Source organism: Equus caballus, chromosome 27 (genome assembly GCF_041296265.1).
Source record: "Equus caballus isolate H_3958 breed thoroughbred chromosome 27, TB-T2T, whole genome shotgun sequence".
Classification (NCBI taxonomy): Eukaryota; Metazoa; Chordata; class Mammalia; order Perissodactyla; family Equidae; genus Equus; species Equus caballus.
In genome coordinates this window covers 24,421,023-24,441,605 of record NC_091710.1, presented here as the reverse complement: position 1 = coordinate 24,441,605, position 20,583 = coordinate 24,421,023, and the positions used below count along the sequence as shown (strand labels likewise).

Sequence of the window (20,583 nt, the reverse complement as noted above, 5' to 3'; positions counted from 1 at the left end):
ATAAATCATTTCTTTATTGACAGTCATTTTCTCTTCATAGGAATGTGAATTGGACCCTTGTTGCGAAGGAAGTACTTGTAAGCTTAAATCTTTTGCTGACTGTGCATATGGCGACTGTTGTAAAGACTGTCGGGTAAGGAATTCCTCCCTATTTGGAAAAAAAAATAAAAAAAGGAAAAATACGTGTATTTCAAAATTTGTTTTCTCTGATTTGTAAGAGCTCTATTTTTATTACATGATTATATGAAAAATTTGATGCCGCTTGCTTGCAATTTTGTCGCAGTCTTTTATGACATAGTCTAGTGAGATTTTTTCCTAAGTAAACACTTTTTTTATGATTTAAGAGCAATCTATGTTTTTTAATTAAAAATTTAACAATTGCAAAGTATATAAAGTAGACAGTGAAGGACCATCTATCATTTTACCTTCCTCAGGTAGCCATTGTTGATAATTTGTTATTAATTTAGTCACTTTTCCTATACAAATGTGAGTGTGTATATGTGTATATGTATGTGTGTGTGGGTAAGTGGGTAAACCCAGATCCACGTATTTTTACTACCTGCTTTTTTCAGTAAGATGCCGTGGACTTTCCTTTCGTTTCTGTAGGTCTACATGATTATATGGTTAGTACTCTTTTGTATGGCTGTATTATAATTTCTTTAGTTAACTAATGATGGACATTAAGTTTGTTTCCAATTTTTGTTTATAAGTGAAATTGTTGGGGCAGAGTATGCATATTAAAATTTTTGACACACATTTTATATACCTTCCGCAAATGCGTCAGTCTGTACTTGCAGTGTAATCAGATGCTTGTTTCTTCATGCTGGCATTAGTTGTGAGCAAGTGTTATAATCCTGGTTAGTTTGATAGATGTAGAGTGCTTTTATATCTTTGTTTAATTTGCATTGCTTTTGGTTATCAATGAAGTTATGTTTATTCATTTTTCATATTTCATGACTTTTACGAATTACCTATTATTGGCCTTTGTTCCTTTTTCTTTTGGATTATTTAATCTTTTGTTGTTGTTAGCACTCTTTGTAGATATAAATACTGTGGTTTCAGATTTGAGCAATTTGTAGGAATTGTCCTGATATTCCTGTTCAATTTGAATTTTATTACCCTAGTTTCTTCCAGGAGGTACTTTATGCCGAGGAAAAACCAATGAATGTGATCTTCCAGAATATTGCAATGGTTCTTCTCAGTTCTGTCAGCCAGATGTTTTTATTCAGAATGGAAATCCTTGCCAGAATAACAAAGCCTATTGTTACAATGGCGTGTGCCAGTATTATGATGCTCAGTGTCAAGTCATCTTTGGCCCAAGTAAGATATTTTATTTATAATTGATTGCTTTGGTTTTATTTTTTGCTTTAGTTTTGTTACAAATGGAATTAAAGCATTCTTGCTAAAATTGAAGTTCTCCTGTTTCTTTTCTCCTGTCAGATCTCCCTCTTTCCTTCTCCATGGGCAGTCATGCTCATGAATTTGATGTGTCGCGATTCAGTTGGTGATTTTTGCTTTTACTCTCTCTCTCACCTCTGTATCCTATGTATATAAATGCTATTTCATATATATACACACAGTATTCTAGTTTTAGTAAATTTATGGAAACAGTATGGGATATACACAAAGGTCTGCTCTTTTCATTGTCTATTCAAAATGCTTTTGAGACCCATTGGTATTGATACATTTAGGTCGTGGTGCCTTAGAATATTCCATTATATAAATGGAATCTGTTCTCTTACTGATAGGTATTTAGGATGTTTTTTATTTTTTTGAAGTTTTCATTTTTATCAAAATTATATGTACATTTAGGTTATAGTCAAATTATTTACAAGGTTTTATGGAAAAATAAAGTGTACTCCCAGCTAATAGCCCCATCTCTGGAAGCAACCACTTTTACCTTTTCTAGCTGACTATTTTATTACTTGCTCCAGGTCTTTAGATAATCTCTTGGTAATGCTACCTTTTGATATTTTCATTATAGGTGTTAACTATTGGTTTCTCACTATGCAAGATGAGAATTTAGTTTCCTTCCTTCTCTTCTCTCAACTCTTGTCAACTCTCATCATACTCAGGCTTATTTGCCATTCTCCATCCTCTTAATATGGATTAATTGTAATTTTAGTTAGAGCAGTGCTGACGGTTGTGATATTGTGATTTATAATAAGAAATATATATTTGGTCTTTGTCTAGTTCCTGGCACCCATCTCTTAAAACCCTTGGAATTTCCTAAGTGGTGAGAGTCATAAAGTTTCTTTTGTTATGTCAGTGAGGTGACTTTTGGAAAGCCCCTTGGCAACCTAAGGATGGGGGCTGGTTGCCTGGGAACCAGCCTTATGATTAGAGGGTTGGAACTTTCAGTTCTTCCACCTCCAGGGAGGGGAGAGTGGCTCCGAGATTGAGTTTAGTCACCAAAGGCCAATGATTAATCAATCATGAAGCTGCCATAAAACCCCAGAAAGACAGGGTTTGGAGATCTTCTGGCTTAGTGAACATGTGGAGATTCAGGGAGAGTGTTGCACTTGGAGAGGGCATGGAAGTCCTGTGCCCTTTCCCCTTACCTTGCTCTGTGCGTCTCTTCCATCTGGCTGTTCCTGAGTTATATCCTTTTATAATAAACCAGTAATCTAGTAAGTAAAATGTTTCTCTGAGTTCTCTAGCAAATTAATTAAACCGAAGGAGGGGATTGTAGGAACCTCCAATCTACAGCCTGTTGGTCAGAAGCACAAGTGACAACCGGGACTTAGGATTGGCCCCTGGATGGGGGGAATCAGGGGAGGAGGGAAGTCTTGTGGTTTGACTGAGCCCTTTAACCTGTAAGATCTGATGTGATCTTCAGGAAGATAGTGTCAGAATTGAGTCCCATCACAGGACACCCAACGGTATCAGAGAATTGCTTGGTGGTGTGGAGAAAACACACACACGGTGGAACTGTGTATTGTATAATAGTCTTATTAATGCTATTTACAGCTGAGCTATGTAGTAAGTTACAATTGCTTTCTTGCTTTTTTAATTTCTCTTGAGTTAATAATTCTCTCTCTGTCTTTGGGTTTGGTTAGTTTTCTATGTTCTTACCACTAATTGGACTGCAAATTATTCATCAGTGGCCTGAAGTGATTAGAGGCATCAGGTATTATGTTACCAGTAGGATATATATACATACATATATATATATGTATATGTATATATATATATATATATATATATATGATTTGTTATAAGGGATTGGCTTACACAATCCTGAGGCTGGTAGGTCCCAGATCTGCAGGATGAGTCAGCAAGCTGTAGAGTCAGAGAGGCAATGATGTAGTTCTAGTCCAAAGGCTGGCAGGCCTGAGACCCAGGAGGACTGGATGAGTCAGGTCAAGTCTGAAGGTGTCCTGGTCTGAAGGCCCTCAGGAAGAATTCCTTCTGGCTCAAGGACAGTCAGCTTTTTTGTTCTATGTAGGCTTTAAACTGATTGGATGAGGTCTACTCATATTAGGGAGGGCAAAATGCTTTACCCAGTCTACCAATTTAAATATTAATCTCATCTAAAATACTATTACAGAATAATATAAAAATAATGTTTGACCAAATATCTGGGTACCCTGTAGCTCAGTCAAGTAGACACATAAAACTAACCATCTCAAGTCCACCCCTTGTCAACTTGGCACCATTACACATCTCCTTACACCATATGTAATCTCCAAAAGAAGACAATAACAAGGTCATAATTCCACTTGACATGATACAGCTATCCTGTGTGCAACCAGAAATGCACGAAACACTTCCTTAGAGGAAGAGGTAAGGTCCTGGAGTGATGTTTACTCTTCTCCTTGATAACCCTTAACTTAAACACTAGGATGTAAAATGAACAATATTTATACAATCATATAAACTCAATACATCTTATGTTACATGATAAGAGAATAAGAGAGGGTACAAAACAAGGATATTATATGTATATATAATCACAAATATGTTTATAACAAAAAAGGAAGAAATATTCATGACAATTAAAGTCCTCATATCTCTAACTAGACATGTGGTCATAGCTGGTATTTTTAACAACCTTCTTCATTATCTGTTCCATATACCCTTTGCCTTCAGCAAGCATCTCAGCTGGTTGTGGTTCTTTATCTGGTGGGATGACCCAAATCTTCACTCCTAAAGGCTCTGGGCCATTAGGAGTCTTGCCTGGATTGGGTTGTTGTAGTTTTCCGTTAACCATCATCACAGGGCATGGTAGTACTAAGAGATGCCCTAAGGGATCTCTTGTATTCAGACATACTCTTCCTTACCTCCACTGTGGAGGAGCAGTCCAGTTTCCCCTTGGTAGTCAGGATCAATCACCCCAGCCAGCGCAGGAACTCCCTTTGCCTGTTCATTCAGAAGCTTGAGGACTCTAGAGTAGCTGAGCATCAGTCTTAACTTCCAGTTCAGTGGAATCATTGTTGTGTCTCCTGATGGAAGCCTTCCTCCCTCTAGAACTAAGACCTCTAGGCCAGCAGAGCAAAGATTTTGGGAACAGGAAGCAAAAATTTTGCTTGTGGGTCAGTGGGAGAAGTAGTGAGTGGTGCCATTCCACTTCCACCCCTTGATTCCTGGACCCATGAATCTTGGTTGTGGGAGAAACAGCACCATATATTAAACACTGATTCAGAGCACATTCAGCCTTCTGGAGACTTTGCTCCTTCCTGCAACATATTGCCACCTAGCTGGCACTATAACTGAGTCTTCAAAAGGCCATTCCACCATTCCCTCAAACCAGCCACTTTAGGATGGTGGGGAATGTGCTAAGACCAGTGAATTCCTTGAGCATGGGCCCATTACCACACCATTTGCTGTGGAGTGAGTTCTTTGATGAGTAGCAAATCTGTGTGCAATAAGGTGATGCTGGATAAGACATTCTGTCAATCCATGTATGGTAGTTTTGGCAGAAGCATTGCATATAGGGAAGGCAGTACTTAGCCAGAGTGTCTAGTCCAGTAAGAACAAACACTGCTTCTGCTATGATGGAAAGGTTCCCATGTAATAAACCTACCTTCAGGTAGCTGGCTGATCACCCAGGGAAATGATGCCATATCGAGGACTCAGTGTTGGTCTCTGCTGCTGGCAGATTGGGCACTCAGTAGTGGCCATACCCAGGTTGGCTTTGATGAGTGGAAGTCCATGTAGCTGAACCCATGCATAACCTCCATCCCTGTCACCATGGCCCCTTGCTCATGACCCCATTGGGCAATGACAGGGATGACTGGGGAGAGAGGTTGACTGGTATCCACAGAATGGGTCATCTTACCCACCTGATTATTAAAATCCTCCCCTCCTGAGGCCACCTTTTGGTGAGGTTTCACGTGGAGCACAAATATTGTCATGTGTTTTGCCCATAAAGAGATATATTGTAGAAGGGAAAGGGGATTAAGATCCCTGCAAACTAAATTATGACATGGGGCTGGAAAGTTACTATACCCTTGAGATAGGACAGTGAAGCTGTATTGTGGGCCTTGCCAGCTGAAAGCAACTGTTTCTGGTGGTCCTTATTGACCAATATGGATAAAAACTATTTTGTCAGTTCAGTAGCTGCGTACCAGGTACCAGGAGATATGTTAGTTTGCTCAAGCAATGGAGCCATAATTGCTACAGCAGCTGCAATTGCAGTTACCACCTGGCTAAACTTATGATAATCCACTATTGTTCTCCAAGATCCATTTGTCTTTTTCACTGGCCAGATAGGTGAGTTGAATTGGAATGTGGTGGGAATCACCACCTCTCCATCTTTCAAGTCCTTGATGGTGGTATTAACCTCTGCAGTCCTTCTAGGACTGTGATATTACTTATGGCTTACTGGATTCCTCAGTGATGGCATTTCTGTGGCTTTCACTTAGCCTTTCTCATCATGATAGCCCTCACTCCACAGGTCAGGGAGCTGATGTGGGGATTCTGCTAGCTACCGATTATGTCTATTCCAATTATGTAGTCTGGAGCTAGGGAAATAACCACAGGATAGGTCTGGGGTCCCATTGGGCCCACTGTGAGATGGGCCTGAGCTAAAACTCCGTTGATATCCTGACATCCGTAAGTTACTTTTCTGACTTGTAGACTGCAGTGATGTTTTGGGTCTCCTGGAGTTAGTGTCAGTTCTGAGCCAGTGTGCAATAGTCCCTGAAAGGTCTTATCTTTTCCTTTTCCACGATGCAGTTACCCTAGTAAAGAAGGATGGGAGAAAGATTAACAGGATAAATTTTTGGCAGTGCATCAGGGTCTTTCCCGGAGGGGCCTGTCCTCTGCTTCATTTAAGGGGTTCTGGATCTGTAATATGACTCAAGTCTGGGAGTCGATTGAGGGCTCATAACTGTTTATTTGATTTAGGTTAGACGTTTGTTTACTTGACCTGGAACTTTTCTGCTTATACAGACCTAGTAAGAATTTACTAGTAGGCTTCCTATCTTTTCACTTCTAGGAGTACTATGGTCAACTAACTAGTGCCATATGTCTGTGCAAGTCAGACTTGTCTGATTGCTCCTTTGACTTTGCTGTCCATTATGGTAACCATGTCCACCTTGCCTTTGCAGTTGAGTGCCTTTGTACTTGGCCCTTGCCACTGGGGATCCAGTTACTCCCTATGCATTTAAGTTCCCCTGTTTAGTGACCATAGTTCCCAATGTAAAGTGGCCTACAGAGAAGAGCAATCACAGAGCTATATTTTAGGTATGTTGGGGCTCCCCTCACAAATTTATTTCTCACAGTCATGGTGAAAGGTGTGTCTTCTGGATCCTCCCAGAGTGAGTAAGTAGGTCTTAAATGGCAAATCCACTCTAGCAGTACAATCTCTGTAAACTCCTGGATCTCTTTTCTATATTAAACCAAGGCAGGTCCAGCATTTCCAACTTGCTCCCTGACCTTTTGGTCCATGTTTCAGCCAACCAATCACACAAACTGTTACAGCCCTTTCTAACTCCCCTTGCTGCAACATTAAATGTGGAATCTCTGCTTAATGAGCCCATATCAATAAATTCAGCGTATCCAACTTTATGTTTCTTCTTCCATTATCCCACATCTTTAATATCCATTCTCCCACATGTTTTATAGATTTCTTTGTGTATAAACTGGAAAATCCAAGTAGTTCTTTTCATGAGTCACACTTATTAGGGGCCTGCTGGTACTTGAATCTTGTTATAGGTCTAGAAGCAAAGAGGGGTGGTGGGGGTGAGTTCTGGTGAGAATCAGCATGGTCTTGCATGGCAGTTTCCTCAGGGATGCCACCACAGTTTCCTCAGGCAATGCAGGCTTAATCCCTTTAGATGAGGGTATAGACGATGCTGCTTCCCCTGAAAAAGAAGACTCATCAGAATTTAGGGGCTGAATGTCCCCAGCTCCATCAGGGTCTTTCAACATCTCCTCATTCCAACTTTCAGGATCTCATTCTCTCGCAATCAATGCCTTCACCTTAACAGTAGACACCCTATGAGGCTGGGAGTTCAACTTTGGGCTGTAATTCAGCGGGTTGCAGAATGAACTTCTGGGTTTGAGTTTCAGCAGTCTCGGCCCTCTCACTGAAGGAGATAAGGGTCTTCTTCAGGGCAAACAGAGGAGCTTTCAGGTCATTTATGCAGTGCTTGAGCTGGGCATTGGAATAGCTGAGCATCACCATCCTCCTGCTCTGCCCCCCCTCCCCCCCACTACTTTGTCTAATGATATCAGGAACAATCAGTCAATCTCATCCTACTCATTTGTTTGACAAATGACAAAAATATTCAAATTATCACATACACAGTTACCCAGATCCTTGCTTCTTATAAGTGATTGAATAGGAGTCTCCAGTGGTGATATTTTGGAAATATCTATTGTCAGATAATGCCATAGCATATGAGTGCTCTCTTTACTACAGGAAATAGTCATTAGCATCTTTAAATGTAATCAGATTAGAGACCCAATTCCAGAAACCCCAGAACCAGTTCAGAAAACTCATCCTTAAACTTCTTCTCCTCTAGAACTACTCTCGGTACCAAAGTCTGTACTAGTCAGGGTTCTTCAGAGAAACAGAAAAAATAGGATGTATGTAGATAGATAGGTAGATACATAGATATAGATATAGGTATTTTAAGGAATTGGCTTATGTGATATTGGAGCCTAAGTCCCAAGATTCTGCAGTTGTAAGCTGGAGACCCAGGAGAGCCGGTAGTGTAGTTACAGTCTGATTTTAAAGGCCTGAGAACCAAGAGAGCCAATGGTGTAGTTCTAGTTCCAAGGTTGGCAGGCTTGAGACTTAGGAAGAGCTAATGTTTCAGTTTGACTCCAAAGGCAGGAAAAAAGCCAGTGTCCCAGTCTGTAGGCTGTCAGGAAGAATTCCCTCTTACTCAAGTCAGGGTCAGCCTTTGCATTCTATTCAGGTTTCAGCTGATTGAACGGGGCTCACCCCCATTAGCGAGAGTCATCTGCTTTACTCACTCTACTGATTTCAATGTTAATCTCATCCCAAAACACTGTCACAGAACAAGCAGGCTAATATTTGGCCAAATATCTGGTGCAATCAAGATTGACAGTTGCAATAAACCGTCACACCCCCTGTATCTATCTCAACTTTCATCCTGAGATTTCGTTTCATCATAATCCGGGAGTGGCCCATTGTCTCTCTCCTGTTTGTATTTCCCATTTCCCATTGCTTTCTCTCTGTCTAGAATTATTTCTTCCTTTCTATGGAGTTTTCCTTTTAGTAGTTTCCTTAGAAATCTTGAGCTTGGAGTAAATTTCTTGAGATCTTGGAAGTATGAAAATATTTTTGTTTTATCTAAATAGTTGATTGGTAGTTTGGCTAGATTGGAAATAATTTTTCCTCACAATTTTGAAGTCATTGCTTCATGGTCTTTTAGCTTCCACAGCTGCTGTTGAGAAGTCTGATGCCATTCTGATTCTTGCATACGGCCTTTTTTTTTCCCTCTCTCGGAAGGCTTGAAGGGTCGTCTCTTCAAGGTGATATGCTTTGATGTTGGTCTGTTTTTACCCATTTTGTTGTGTATGTGGTGGGTGCATTCAATTTGCCAACTCGTGTCTTTAGTTCTGGAAATTTTTTCCCCTTGGTTTTTTTTTTTTTCTGGTTTCTTTTTATAGCTCACATTATTTGGATATTGCATTTCCTGGATTTTTTTTTTTTTTAAATCTTTTCTTTCTTGTTTTCTATCTCTTTGTTTTTTGTGCCCACTTTCTGGGTGACTTCTTCAACTTCATCTTCTGATTCTTTTACTGAGGTTTTCATTTCAGGCACCACAGTCTTGGTTGTCATGAACTCTTATATTCTCTGAGTGTTTTCACACTTCTTTTTAAGAAATAATATTCTGTTCTTGTTCCATGCATGAACATCTTCTCTTATTTCTCTCAGTATGTTAATGATAATTTTTGTAAGTTTTCTTTGCATACTTTGTGTTCCAAGTTACCTTTTTTGTGTATTTGGATATCTGTCTTTTATATTAGAAGTTTTCCTCAGATGTCTGATAGGAAGATACCTGATTTCCCCAAGAGAAGGGAAGAAGGACCAGATGGGTCACACTAGGTTCTTGGGTGAGGCTTCGTAACTGTAAACTTTCCTGTAGAGTGACATGGATGAGCTTTTTAATTGAGGAAATGCTAAAATCCACATCTTTAGGTTTTTTCCTTTTAGGCTCATTAGAGTCCCTTGTAAAGACTTACTCTATCTCCAGTCTGGAGGGTAAAGTCCTAGAGAATGCTGGAAGCTGCCAGCGTTCTGAGAGTGAAGAGGCAAGTGGGGAGAATAAGACTGGGGATCTCAGAATTGGGTAGGCAAGTGTCTGATTCATCCCCTTACTTTTGGAATAGTTTCTCAGCTTTTTAGTGATATCTCTGAGTCCTGAACCCCTGTCTTTAGTCTACCCAGAGGTTAAACTTCAGGTCTTTTGCTAGGGTAGGGAAGGGACAGCCACCCGGCTGCACAAAGAGCAGAGGTGATCTGAGGATCTAGCTGCTTCTTCAACAGTCTTTAAGCTTCTTTTCTTTATTTTAGCTGCTTGCCCTTCGTTACCCCTGTGTTCAGAGGTATCTGGTACTACCAATTTCTTATCTTTGGAGAATTCTGTGGTGTTAAAAGGGTTGATCTCTGCTTTCTGCGCTGTCAGCTTAGCATTTGTTTTCTTTCAGATACACTGAGTCATTTACCACTTAACGGTCTGCTTTTCAGCTTCTAATATTTTGTGCTGTCTCCTCTCCCAGTTCCACTGTCTGTTTGAGTTTATGAATTAAAAAAAAAGCCATTTTCTTTGTCTAAGTGGGATTTCAGGAGGGAGGGAAAATAAATACATGTGTTCAAACTTTTTACCGGAAATCTGCTGATGGCTTGTAATTTTAAAGATGTAGTTAATTGAAGTGTTATAGGTCTAGTTTTCATTCCTATGAACTTTTGAACTTATGGATATGAAAGTCCTTTGCTAGTTTATGCATTTTCAAATTCCTCATTCCTTATAGTAAACACTAAATATTTATTAAAAAATGAAGAGTTTGAGAGGGAATGTATAAGAGGGGTGTTGATATGTATTATCAAATTTGGGCCTTAAAACAACCTCATGAGAAAGCTAAGGCTCAGAGAAACACAAGGTTTGCCCATGGTCACACAGATAGAAGGCAGCAGAGCCATGATCTTAACCACTATAGTGTGAAGAGCTGGTGAACACTGCTACTGGAATTTATCAAGGAGATCAGTAAAAGAAAATAACTTCAGTTGGTTTACTTTCTTAAATGGAAATAGTACATGTTTTTTTAAATACTGAAAATATAGATTATCACAAAGTAGAAAATAAATATTGCCTATCCTCTTAATATCCTGAATAAGTAACCACTGTTAAAAATCTGATGACTGTCTCTCACATCTTTTTTTATGCTTATATGAGGGCATCATACTGCTTCAAAACTACACTTTTTTCAAAACCAACAGTCAGTTGTGAATACTTTTCCATGTCATTAAGTATTTTTCTACAACATCATGTTAATGATGTACTATTATTTATTTAACTAGCCAGCAATGCTGATTGTGACTATCTCTATAGTTTATTTTAGTCTTTGCCACCGTCCATTTTGTTCTTCAGGATAAATTCCTGGAAGTGGGATTGCAGTGTTAACAAGTATGTTCTTTAAAGACTTTTAAGACATTTCCACATAATTTCCAGAATTATTATGCTGTTTTAGACTCTCATTAGCTATACATGTGTGTTTATTTCCTCAAATATTTCCAACACTGAGTGTTTCCATTTTAAAAAAAGCCCTACATCATTTAATAAGTGCAAGCCATATTTTTATTTTTAAATGTGTTTTTATTACTAGTGAAATTCAATTTTTTATATTGATATTGACCATTTGTGTTTTTTTATGTCTTGCCTGTTCCTGTCCTTAGTTCATTTTTTCTACTAAGATATTTATTCCTTGTTACTTTATTTTAAAAGATTTAAAAAAAATTTTTTTTGAGAAAGATTAGCCCTGAGCTAACATCTGCTGCCAATCCTCCTCTTTTTTGTTGAGGAAGACTGGCCCTGATCTAACAACTGTGCCCATCTTCCTCTACTTTATATGTGGGATGCCTACCACAGTATGGCTTTTTGCCAGCAGCGCCATGTCCGTACCTGGGATCTGAACTGGCGAACCCCGGGCAGTCAAAGCGGAATGTGCGCACTTAATCGCTGCGCCACCGGCCTGGCCCTTAAAAGATTTTTTTATGATTAAAGAGATTAACTATTTTTCATACATTGCCAACATTTTCTCTCATTTTGTCCTTTAGTTTTGTTCGTTTTCTTGATAGTATCCCAAGTTTTTCTCATTTAATATATATTTTCACTTATGATTTCTGTCTTTGGTATCATGCTTAGAAATTCTCATTCCTCGGGGTTTTTACTTGGTCTTTTAGTACTATTATGATTTATTTTTACATTTAAGTCTTTAGTTCTGGGATTTATTAAATACTCAGTGTTCCTACTGATCTGAAATAACACTTATATCAACATGCCAAACATCATGTATACTTGAGTCTATTTCTGGATTTTCTGTTTTGTCCCAGTAGTTGGCTGAAAGAAGAAGACATTCTTGTGACATTCTTGCTTTTACAGGATTATTTGATGGGAAATCCTGGCTTTTACTGTTATTTCATAGGCCAGAATATATCCTCCCAGAACTTCAGTACAGGGAGAGGGAACGAGACGAGATGAGACAAGAGAGTTAGATGTCAAATTTAGACTTTTCCGGGAATTTTGACTGTGTACTCCAGATTGCTAATCTTAATGTTTTTTGGGTCATGAATTTCAGGTTAAAATTTTTCCCCTAGGTAGTGGGGAATCATCTTCTCCCTAGATAATGGGGAACTGTGGATTTTAAGCATAGAAATGACATGATTGGATTTGCTTTTGGGATTTCTTTGGCAACATTGTGAATAGTTTTGAAGGAGCAGAGAAAGGATATCAAGAAGATGATATGTAGTAGTTCTTTTTTTAAAAAAATTATTTTATTGAGGTCATATTGGTTTATAAATGTGTAATTTGAGGTGTACCTTATTATATATAAATTTCTGTGTAGAATGCATTGTATTCATAACTGATACTCTAGTTTTTATACATCGTCATACATATGTCCCCTTTACCCCTTTTGCTCCCCCCTCAACCCCCCTTCCTCTCACATAACCAGTAATCTGTACTCCTTATTCATGTATTTGTTTATCTTCTACATATGAGTGAAATCATATGGTGTTTGTCTTTCTCTGTCTGGTTTATTTCACTTAACATAATACCCATGGACAAGGTCCATCCATGTTGTTGTTGCAAATGGCATTATTTTGTCTTTTTTTATGGCTGAGTAGTATTCCATTGTATATAAATACCACATCTTCTTTATCCATTCATCCTTTGATGGGCACTTGGGTTGCTTGCACATCTTGGCTGTTGTGAATAATGCTGCAGTGAACATAGGGATGCATAATACTCTTTGTATTGTTGATTTCTTGTTCTTTGGATAAATACCCAGTAGTGTGATAGATGAATCATATGGTATTTCTATTGTTGAATTTTTGAGAAATCTCCATACTGTTTTCCATAGCGGCTGCACCAGTTTGCATTTCCACCAGTAATGTATGTGGGTTCCCTTTTCCCTATATCCTTGCCAACGTTTGTTATTTTTTGTCTTAATTATAGCCATTCAGATGGGTGTAAGGTGATATTGTAGTTTTGATTTGCATTTCCTTAATAATTAGTGATGTTGAATATCTTTTCATGTGCCTGTTGGCCATCTATATATCTTCTTTGGAAAAATGTCTCTTCATATCCTCTGCCCATTTTTTGATTGGGTTGTTTGCTTCTTTATTGTTGATTTGCATGAGTTCTTTATATATTTTGGAAATTAATCCCTTGTTGGATATATGATTTACAAATATTTTCTCCCAGTTGGCGGGTTGTCTTTTCATTTTGTTGATGGTTTACTTTGCCTTGCACAAGCTTTTTAGTCTGATGTAGCCTCATTTGTTTATTTTTTTCTATTTCCCTTTCTTGAGTAGACATGGTGTTAAAAAAGATGCTAAGACTGATGTCAGAGTGTACTGCCTATATTTTCTTCTAGGAGTTTTATGGTGTCAGATCTTACATTCAAGTCTTTAATCCAATTTTAAGTTAATTTTTGTGTATGCTGTAAGATAATGGTCTGCTTTCATTCTTTTGCATGTGGCTGTCAAGTTTTCCCAACACCATTTATTGAAGAGACTTTCCTTTCTTCGTTGTATGTTCTTGGTGCCTTTGTCAACAATTAGCTGTCCATAGGTGTGTAGTTTATTTGTGGGCTTTCAGTTCTGCTCCATTGATCTATGTGTCTGGTTTTGTGCCAGTACCATGTTGTTTGGATTACTATAGCTTTGTAGTATGTTTTGAAGTCAGGGAGTGTGATGCCTCCAGCTTTGTTCTTTTTCCTCAGGATTGCTTTGGCTATTAGGGGTCTTTTGGCGTTCCATGTAAATTTTAGGATTCTTTACTCTATTTCTGTGAAGAATGTCATTGGCATTCTGATTGGCATTGCATTGAATGTGTAGATTGCATTAGGTAATATAGACATTTTAACTTTGTTTATTTTTCCAATCATGAGCTTGGAATATCTTTCCATTTCTTTATAACTTCTTCAATTTGTTTCAATAATGTCTTATAGTTTTCAGTGTGTAGATCTTTCACCTCCTTGGTTAAGTTTATTCCTAGATAGTTTATTCTTTTTGTTGTGATCGTAAATGAGATTGTATTCTTGACTTCTCATTCTGCTAGTTTGTTATTAGTGTATAGAAATACAACTGATTTTTGTAGGTTGATTTTGTATGCTACAACTTTGCTGTAGTTGTTGATTATTTCTAATGGTTTTCTGGTGGATTCTTTAGGGTTTTCTATATATGAAAGCGTATTGTCCACAGACAGTGAGAGTTTTACTTCTTCCTTTCCAATTTGGATAACTTTTATTTCTTTTTCCTGCCTAATTGTTCTGGCCCAAAACACCAGTACTATGTTGAACAGGAGTGGTGAGAGTGGGCACCTGTATCTTGTTCCCGTTCTCAGAGGGATGGCTTTCAGTTTTTCACCATTAAGTATGATGTTGGCTGTGGGTTTGTTTGTCATATATGACCTTTAGTATGTTAGGTACTTTCCTTCTATACCCATTATGTTGAGAATTTTTGTCATAAATGGATGTGGATTTTGTCAAATGCTTTCTCTCCATCTGTTGAGATGATCATTTGATTTTTTTATTCCTCATTTTGTTAATGTGATGTATCACATGGATTGATTTGCAGTTGTTGAGCCATCCCTAGATCCCTGTAATAAATTCCACTTGATCATGGTGTATGATCCTTTTAATGTATTGCTGTATTCGATTTACCAATATTTTGTTGAAGATTTTTGCGTCTATGTTCGTCAGTAATGTTGGCTTGTAATTTTCCTTCCTTATGTTGTTCTTGTCTGGGTTTGGTCTCAGCGTAATGTTGGCTTCATAGAATGAGTTAGGGAGCATCTTATCTTCTTTAAGTTTTTGAAACAGTTTGAGAAAGGATAGGTATTAAATCTTCCTTGAATGTTTGGTAGAATTCTCCACAGAAGCCATCTGGTCCTGGACTTTTGTTTTTTGGGAAGTTTTTGATTACTATTTCTATTTCTTTACTTGTGATTGGTCTGTTCAGATTCTCTATTTCTTCTTGCTTCAATTTTTCTGAGGCTGTATGAGTCTAAGAATCTATCTATTTCTTATAGGTTATCTAATTTGTTGGCATATACTTTTTCATACCATTCTCTTATAATCCTTTGTATTTCTGAGGTGTGTTTTGTAATTTATCCTCTTTAATTTCTAATTTTATTTATTTGTACCTTCTGTCGTTTTTTCTTAGTCTGGCTAAGGATCTGTTGATTTTATTTATCTCCTCAAAGAACCAGCTCTTAGTTTCATTGATTCTTTCTATTGTTTTAGTCTCAATTTCATTTATTTCTACTCTAATTTTTATTATTTCCCTCTTTCTGTTGACGTGGGGTTTTCTTTATTCTTCTTTTTCTAGTTCTGATAGGTGTAGTTTAAGTCTACTTGAGATTTTTCTTGTTTGTTGAGGTAGACCTGTATTGCTATAAATTTTCCTCTTAGTACCACTTTTGCTGCATCCCTTAAGAGTTGGTATGTCATGTTTTAATTTTCATTTGTCTCCAGGTATTTTCTCCTTTGATTTCTTCATTGATCCAGTGGTTATTTCTTGTTTATCTGGGAAAGCTTTTTTTTCCCTCTTTCATATCGAAAGATAGTTTCACTGGATAGCATACTCCTGGCTGAAAGTTTTTGTCTTTTCAGTATTTTGAATATGTCATTCCATTCTCTCCTAGCCTGTAAGTTTTCTGCTGGGAAATATGCTGAAAGCTTGATAGGGGTTCCTTTGTACCTTATTTTCTTCTGCCTTGCTGCCCTTAAAATTTTTTCTTTGTCATTGACTTTTGCCAGTTTTACTATTGGAGAAGGTCTTTTTGCATTGATGTTATTAGTTCTATTGGCTTCATCTACTTTTATGTCCATTTCTTTCCCCAGGTTTGGGAAGTTCTCAGCTGTTATTTCTTTGAACAAACTCTCTGCTCCATTCTCCCTCACTTCTCCCTCTGGAATACTGATAATCCTGATATTGCTTTTCCTATATGAGTTGGATATTTCTTGAAAAAAATCTTCATTTTTTTAAAAATCTTACTTCTCTTTCCTCTTCCTCCTGAAGCAATTGTATATTTCTATTCTCTAATTCACTAATTCTGTCCTCTATAACATCAGCTCTATTTGTTGTAGTTTCTGCATTATTTTTTATCTAATTAATTGTGTTTTTGATATCCAGATTTTCTGTTTGTTTTCTTTTTAGACTTTCAATCTCTTTGGTAAAGTATTCCTTCTTTTCATTAATTCTATTCCTGAGCTCATTGAATTGTCTTTCTGAGTTTTCTTGTAGCTCGTTGACTTTCTTTATGACAACTATTTTGAATGTTCCCTGTCATTTAGATTGTAAACTTCTGTGACTTCAGGTTTGCTTTCTGGAGACTTGTCATTTTCCTTCTTCTCTGAAGTCTTACTATAGTTTATGGTGTTTGATGAGTTGATCCTTTGCTAGCACATTTGTTGTAGTATCTGGTCACAGATTCCACCTGCCACCACTTGGGGCAGGGCTTCAGCTGTTTTCTGATCCCTCCCCGTCTGCTGTAGTTGTGCTGGTAGGGCCGTTCTGTGTTTGTGCAGGCTGGCTGCAGCCACTCAGCAGGTTGCACTCCCATGGACGAGGCCTCTGCACTAGGAGGGCAGGTTGTGCATTGCCAGCAGTGGCTCTGTGCTTGGCAGGCAGGTTACTCTCACGTGGGTGGGGCTGCTGTGCTTGTTAGGAGGCTTGCTGTGCTGCTTCACTAGGTGAGAGGGACACCTATGCAGGGGCTTGGTTGCTGCCAGTGGGTTGGAAGTATTCCCATGGACAGGCCTGCTGTGGCATGGGGGGGTGCTCCTGCCGGCCACACTGTCATGCTGAAAGTATTTGCACATGGACTGGGCTACCCTCACCTTCACTCATTTGTACTGAACCCCTGTGTGAGGATCTGAGACCTGGATTGCTGCTGCCAGGGAGGGGGAAGGGTGTGCTCATCTAGTTTCACTGCTTCCCTGGGATCCAGTCCACCCACCTTCAGAAGTATGGCTGCGTGGATCTCTCAGGCACCCTGTTGTGCTGTGTAAGGAATCCACTGCTGATTAATGAATGTCCATTTAGTTGTAACTTGGAGGGAAGAGACAAAATAAACAACTCACTCTTCCAGCTGATAGAATGATGCTGACGTCTGCTTTGTAGTGGTGAGAGCCCAATGGAGAGTTTACATTGAGGCATGGTGGCATCTCCAGTCAGCTTTGTTTGCGTTACACATTGGTGCTAACAGTGCTCTAACAGTAGATACTCTACCTTGTGTTATATCCTTGGGTTTCCTTTCTTGGCTTGAGGTGACTGAGGTTCTCAAGGAAAAGGTTGCTTTTCTGCACAACTAGGCTTTGGTTGATAATTGGCAGCGATAGTTTATGCCAAAACCATCCTGGAGTCCTGTTTTCCCGTAGGAAAAAATAGGAGCTTTTCTGTTTCCCACCAGTGAGCTACTGGTAAACTATATCCATTACCTATCAGAGTGCGGGACACCTAGTTGGGGATTAATACATATTTAATGAAGGAAAGAAGGGAAGGAGGGAGAGAGAAGGGAAGGAGGAAGGGGGGGAGGGAGAGAAAGGAAAGGAAAGAAAACCCAAATCTTCTATTTTTATGTTGGTTTCTCTTACTTAGTTTGAAAGATCAGGTGTGGTTACTGGACTGGATTCTCTAAAGCTAGCGTTATTGATTTTGACCAGACTTCTGCTGTCTCTAGTTTCTGTCTGCTGTACTTCTTATCTTATGGTGGGTCATAGGGCCTGAGTAAAGAAGACCATCTAAGAATTAAATGGGCCTTATTTATGTGAGGTCATGGGATAGAGTGGTAGAGATCTGTCAACTTCTGATATATTTTGAAGGAATAGGTAGGTTATTCCATACTACAAAAGTAATTACAGATAGGCATTCAATGAAGTAAATACTATTATTTGGCAAAGATATTATCTTCATAGAGGCCTACAGAAAAGTCCAGGAGTAAAGGGACCACAGTTATTTTTTTCTTTGGAGATTATCAGGAATTTTTATAGCTACATCTGTTCTGTAGAAGGGCTTTGCTAGGGATAGTGCCATGTGACATTTACCTTCTGCAAGAATTCTGCACTCGTTTTTTGTATTTTCTGATTCCCTGCCTCTTTTTCTGCTCCAACTCCTTTCACTTGCTATCCATTTTCTTTTAAACTAGACAACATAGTATTGAATGTGTAAATTAGGCAACTGAATTTCCTATATTAAATAGAAAGAACTAGCAACTTGGCTTAAGAATTTTTCCAAATAAACCATTTTTAGGAATGTATAATTAAGTGGAAAGAGTCATCATTAAGTCATACCTATATAAAATATCGGAAAGCAAGAATGGATTGATGCTTTATCAGCTGTCATGGCTGTTTTTCTATCCGTCTAATTAGTAGGAATTATGTAAATTAAACATCCATATATGATAAATAAAAAATAAATAATAAGAGCTGGCAATGTTTTCACCAACCCTCCCAAGCCTGCTCTAACCAGGGGTGCAGTAGATATGTGTTTGAGAGCAGTGAGAATGAATATGCTGGAAATGCTACCATACTGTGCGTGATTTATAATTTGTAATTTCATCTGTTTAATGACATTTCTTTTAGGTCCTGAGTGTTCGAGTCCAGGCTAACTTTTAAATACAATCTAAGCTTTCTTTTTACATTCTGTTGTTACGTATAAAATGTGGAACAAAAATGTTTTATCTGTAAGACCTGAAGCTTTGTCAGAGGTGTTGAGGCACTTCATCCGGGTGTATGGACTGTCATAGGGAATATTTTTATTTCTGAATTAAATTTGCCATAACTTTTTCTTTTTAATTTTTAATGTTACAGAAGCCAAGGCTGCCCCCAAAGATTGTTTCATTGATGTGAATTCTAAAGGTGACAGATTTGGCAATTGTGGTTTCTCTGGCAATGAATACAAGAAGTGTGCCACTGGGTAAGTGGAGGCCAGGTCGTAAAGGAGTATGGCAGGCTGTGAGACCAGTCATCGTAGTCTCTTCTCTGACTCCTTGTGACTGCCGACTTTCTCCCGCTTAAATGCCTAACTTTTCAGACTTACGATGTTGTAAAACAAGGCTTCAGAGACACCCTGAATCGAACGGGTAAAATAGTTCACCCTTTGACATCACCTGTCTAAAAGATAGTGGCTTTTAGAATCTTACTTTGTTTTTGTTCTACCATGAGAACCCCGAGTAAACACTCTTCCTCCTCTTCCTTTCATTAAAAGATTATGCTGCTAATCCTACAGAATTTAGCAGGAATTTAGGTAATCCTAAAGTTACCTACAGAATTAATTCTGTACTTCATTATTTTCTTCTAGCTCTATATAATTTTAAAGTGACAAATTGAAACCTTTTTTCTATAACGTTTACTCATTGTAAATTAATAATATTAAAAAATTATATATGAGAAAACTCATCCACAATCTCAATCCATATATATGCACTCATTTCGGTGTATTTCTTCCCTTTTTTGTTTCTGTGCACTGTGTATACACATATTGACATTTTACATAATTGGAATTATTCTCTAATACTGTGTATCTTTTCTTCTACCCACTCTACCTCCTACTCTGCCTGTTAGGCTAAACAACTGTGGTGAAACGATGCTTACTAAGAAGAAATAACAACATGACCTTCATATCGCTAAATCCAACAGACATTACTTGAACTTTCAGTACCATTCAACTATGTTGACCATTTTCTCCTTTTTAAGAAACCTCTTTCCTTGGCTTTTGTGTATAATGTTCTTCTAGTATTTTTTCTATGTTTCTGGATACTTCTTTAATGTGTTTATTTGTAGGCTCATCTTTTTATACCCAGACATTAAATGCTGTGAAATGCTTCAGCTATCCTGGGCTACTTTGGCCTTCTGCCACAGGGCCTCTGCACATGCTGTTCCTTCTTCCTGGCATGCTCTTCTCTCCCTTCCAGATCTTAGTTCGAGTATGATTTCTCTAAGCTAGACTTCCTCAACTGCCTTAACAGGACCGGATATCCCTTTTATAGGTGTTCTTAATGCTATCAGCTTCTTTAAATTTTTTTAAATTTATTTTAAATTAATTTTGTTCTAATTCTTTAAAAATTAGTTATCCACTTAAGGTGTATTTCACAGAATATTCAGAATATACCTTTCTTAATATATAAAACAGAATAGATTGAGGGAGTTTAAAAACCAAGAAAGTGTTTCAAAAGGGGATATGAACATAATTGTTTTGATTTTCTATCTTGTGTAGTCTCAAAAGTAGTTGTAGAGATAAGTTCTCTTGCGTTTATATAGCACTGTTTTTCTGGGGAATTCAAACTATTATTCTCAATAAATTTTTAGTGTATTTCAATTCCATGAGGAGATTTTTATGTCCAAACCACTGCCTTAGCAAGAACAATCATTTAA

General features: G+C 38.0%; 1 protein-coding gene across 2 annotated transcripts in view; it reads left to right on the top strand.

Moving 5' to 3' along the window:
* The window catches only part of ADAM9 (ADAM metallopeptidase domain 9), a 176,829-nt gene that overhangs the window by 95,797 nt on the left and 60,449 nt on the right, over positions 1-20,583 (top strand). For both annotated transcript variants that reach the window (XR_011433256.1, XM_001491500.6), the window contains exons 13-15: positions 41-133; positions 1,125-1,320; positions 19,021-19,126. Coding sequence is in view for 1 of the 2 variants with exons in the window: in XM_001491500.6 (XP_001491550.3) it covers positions 41-133; positions 1,125-1,320; positions 19,021-19,126 (395 nt within the window). In the remaining variant the exon portion in view is untranslated. The remainder of the gene's footprint in view (positions 1-40; positions 134-1,124; positions 1,321-19,020; positions 19,127-20,583) is intronic.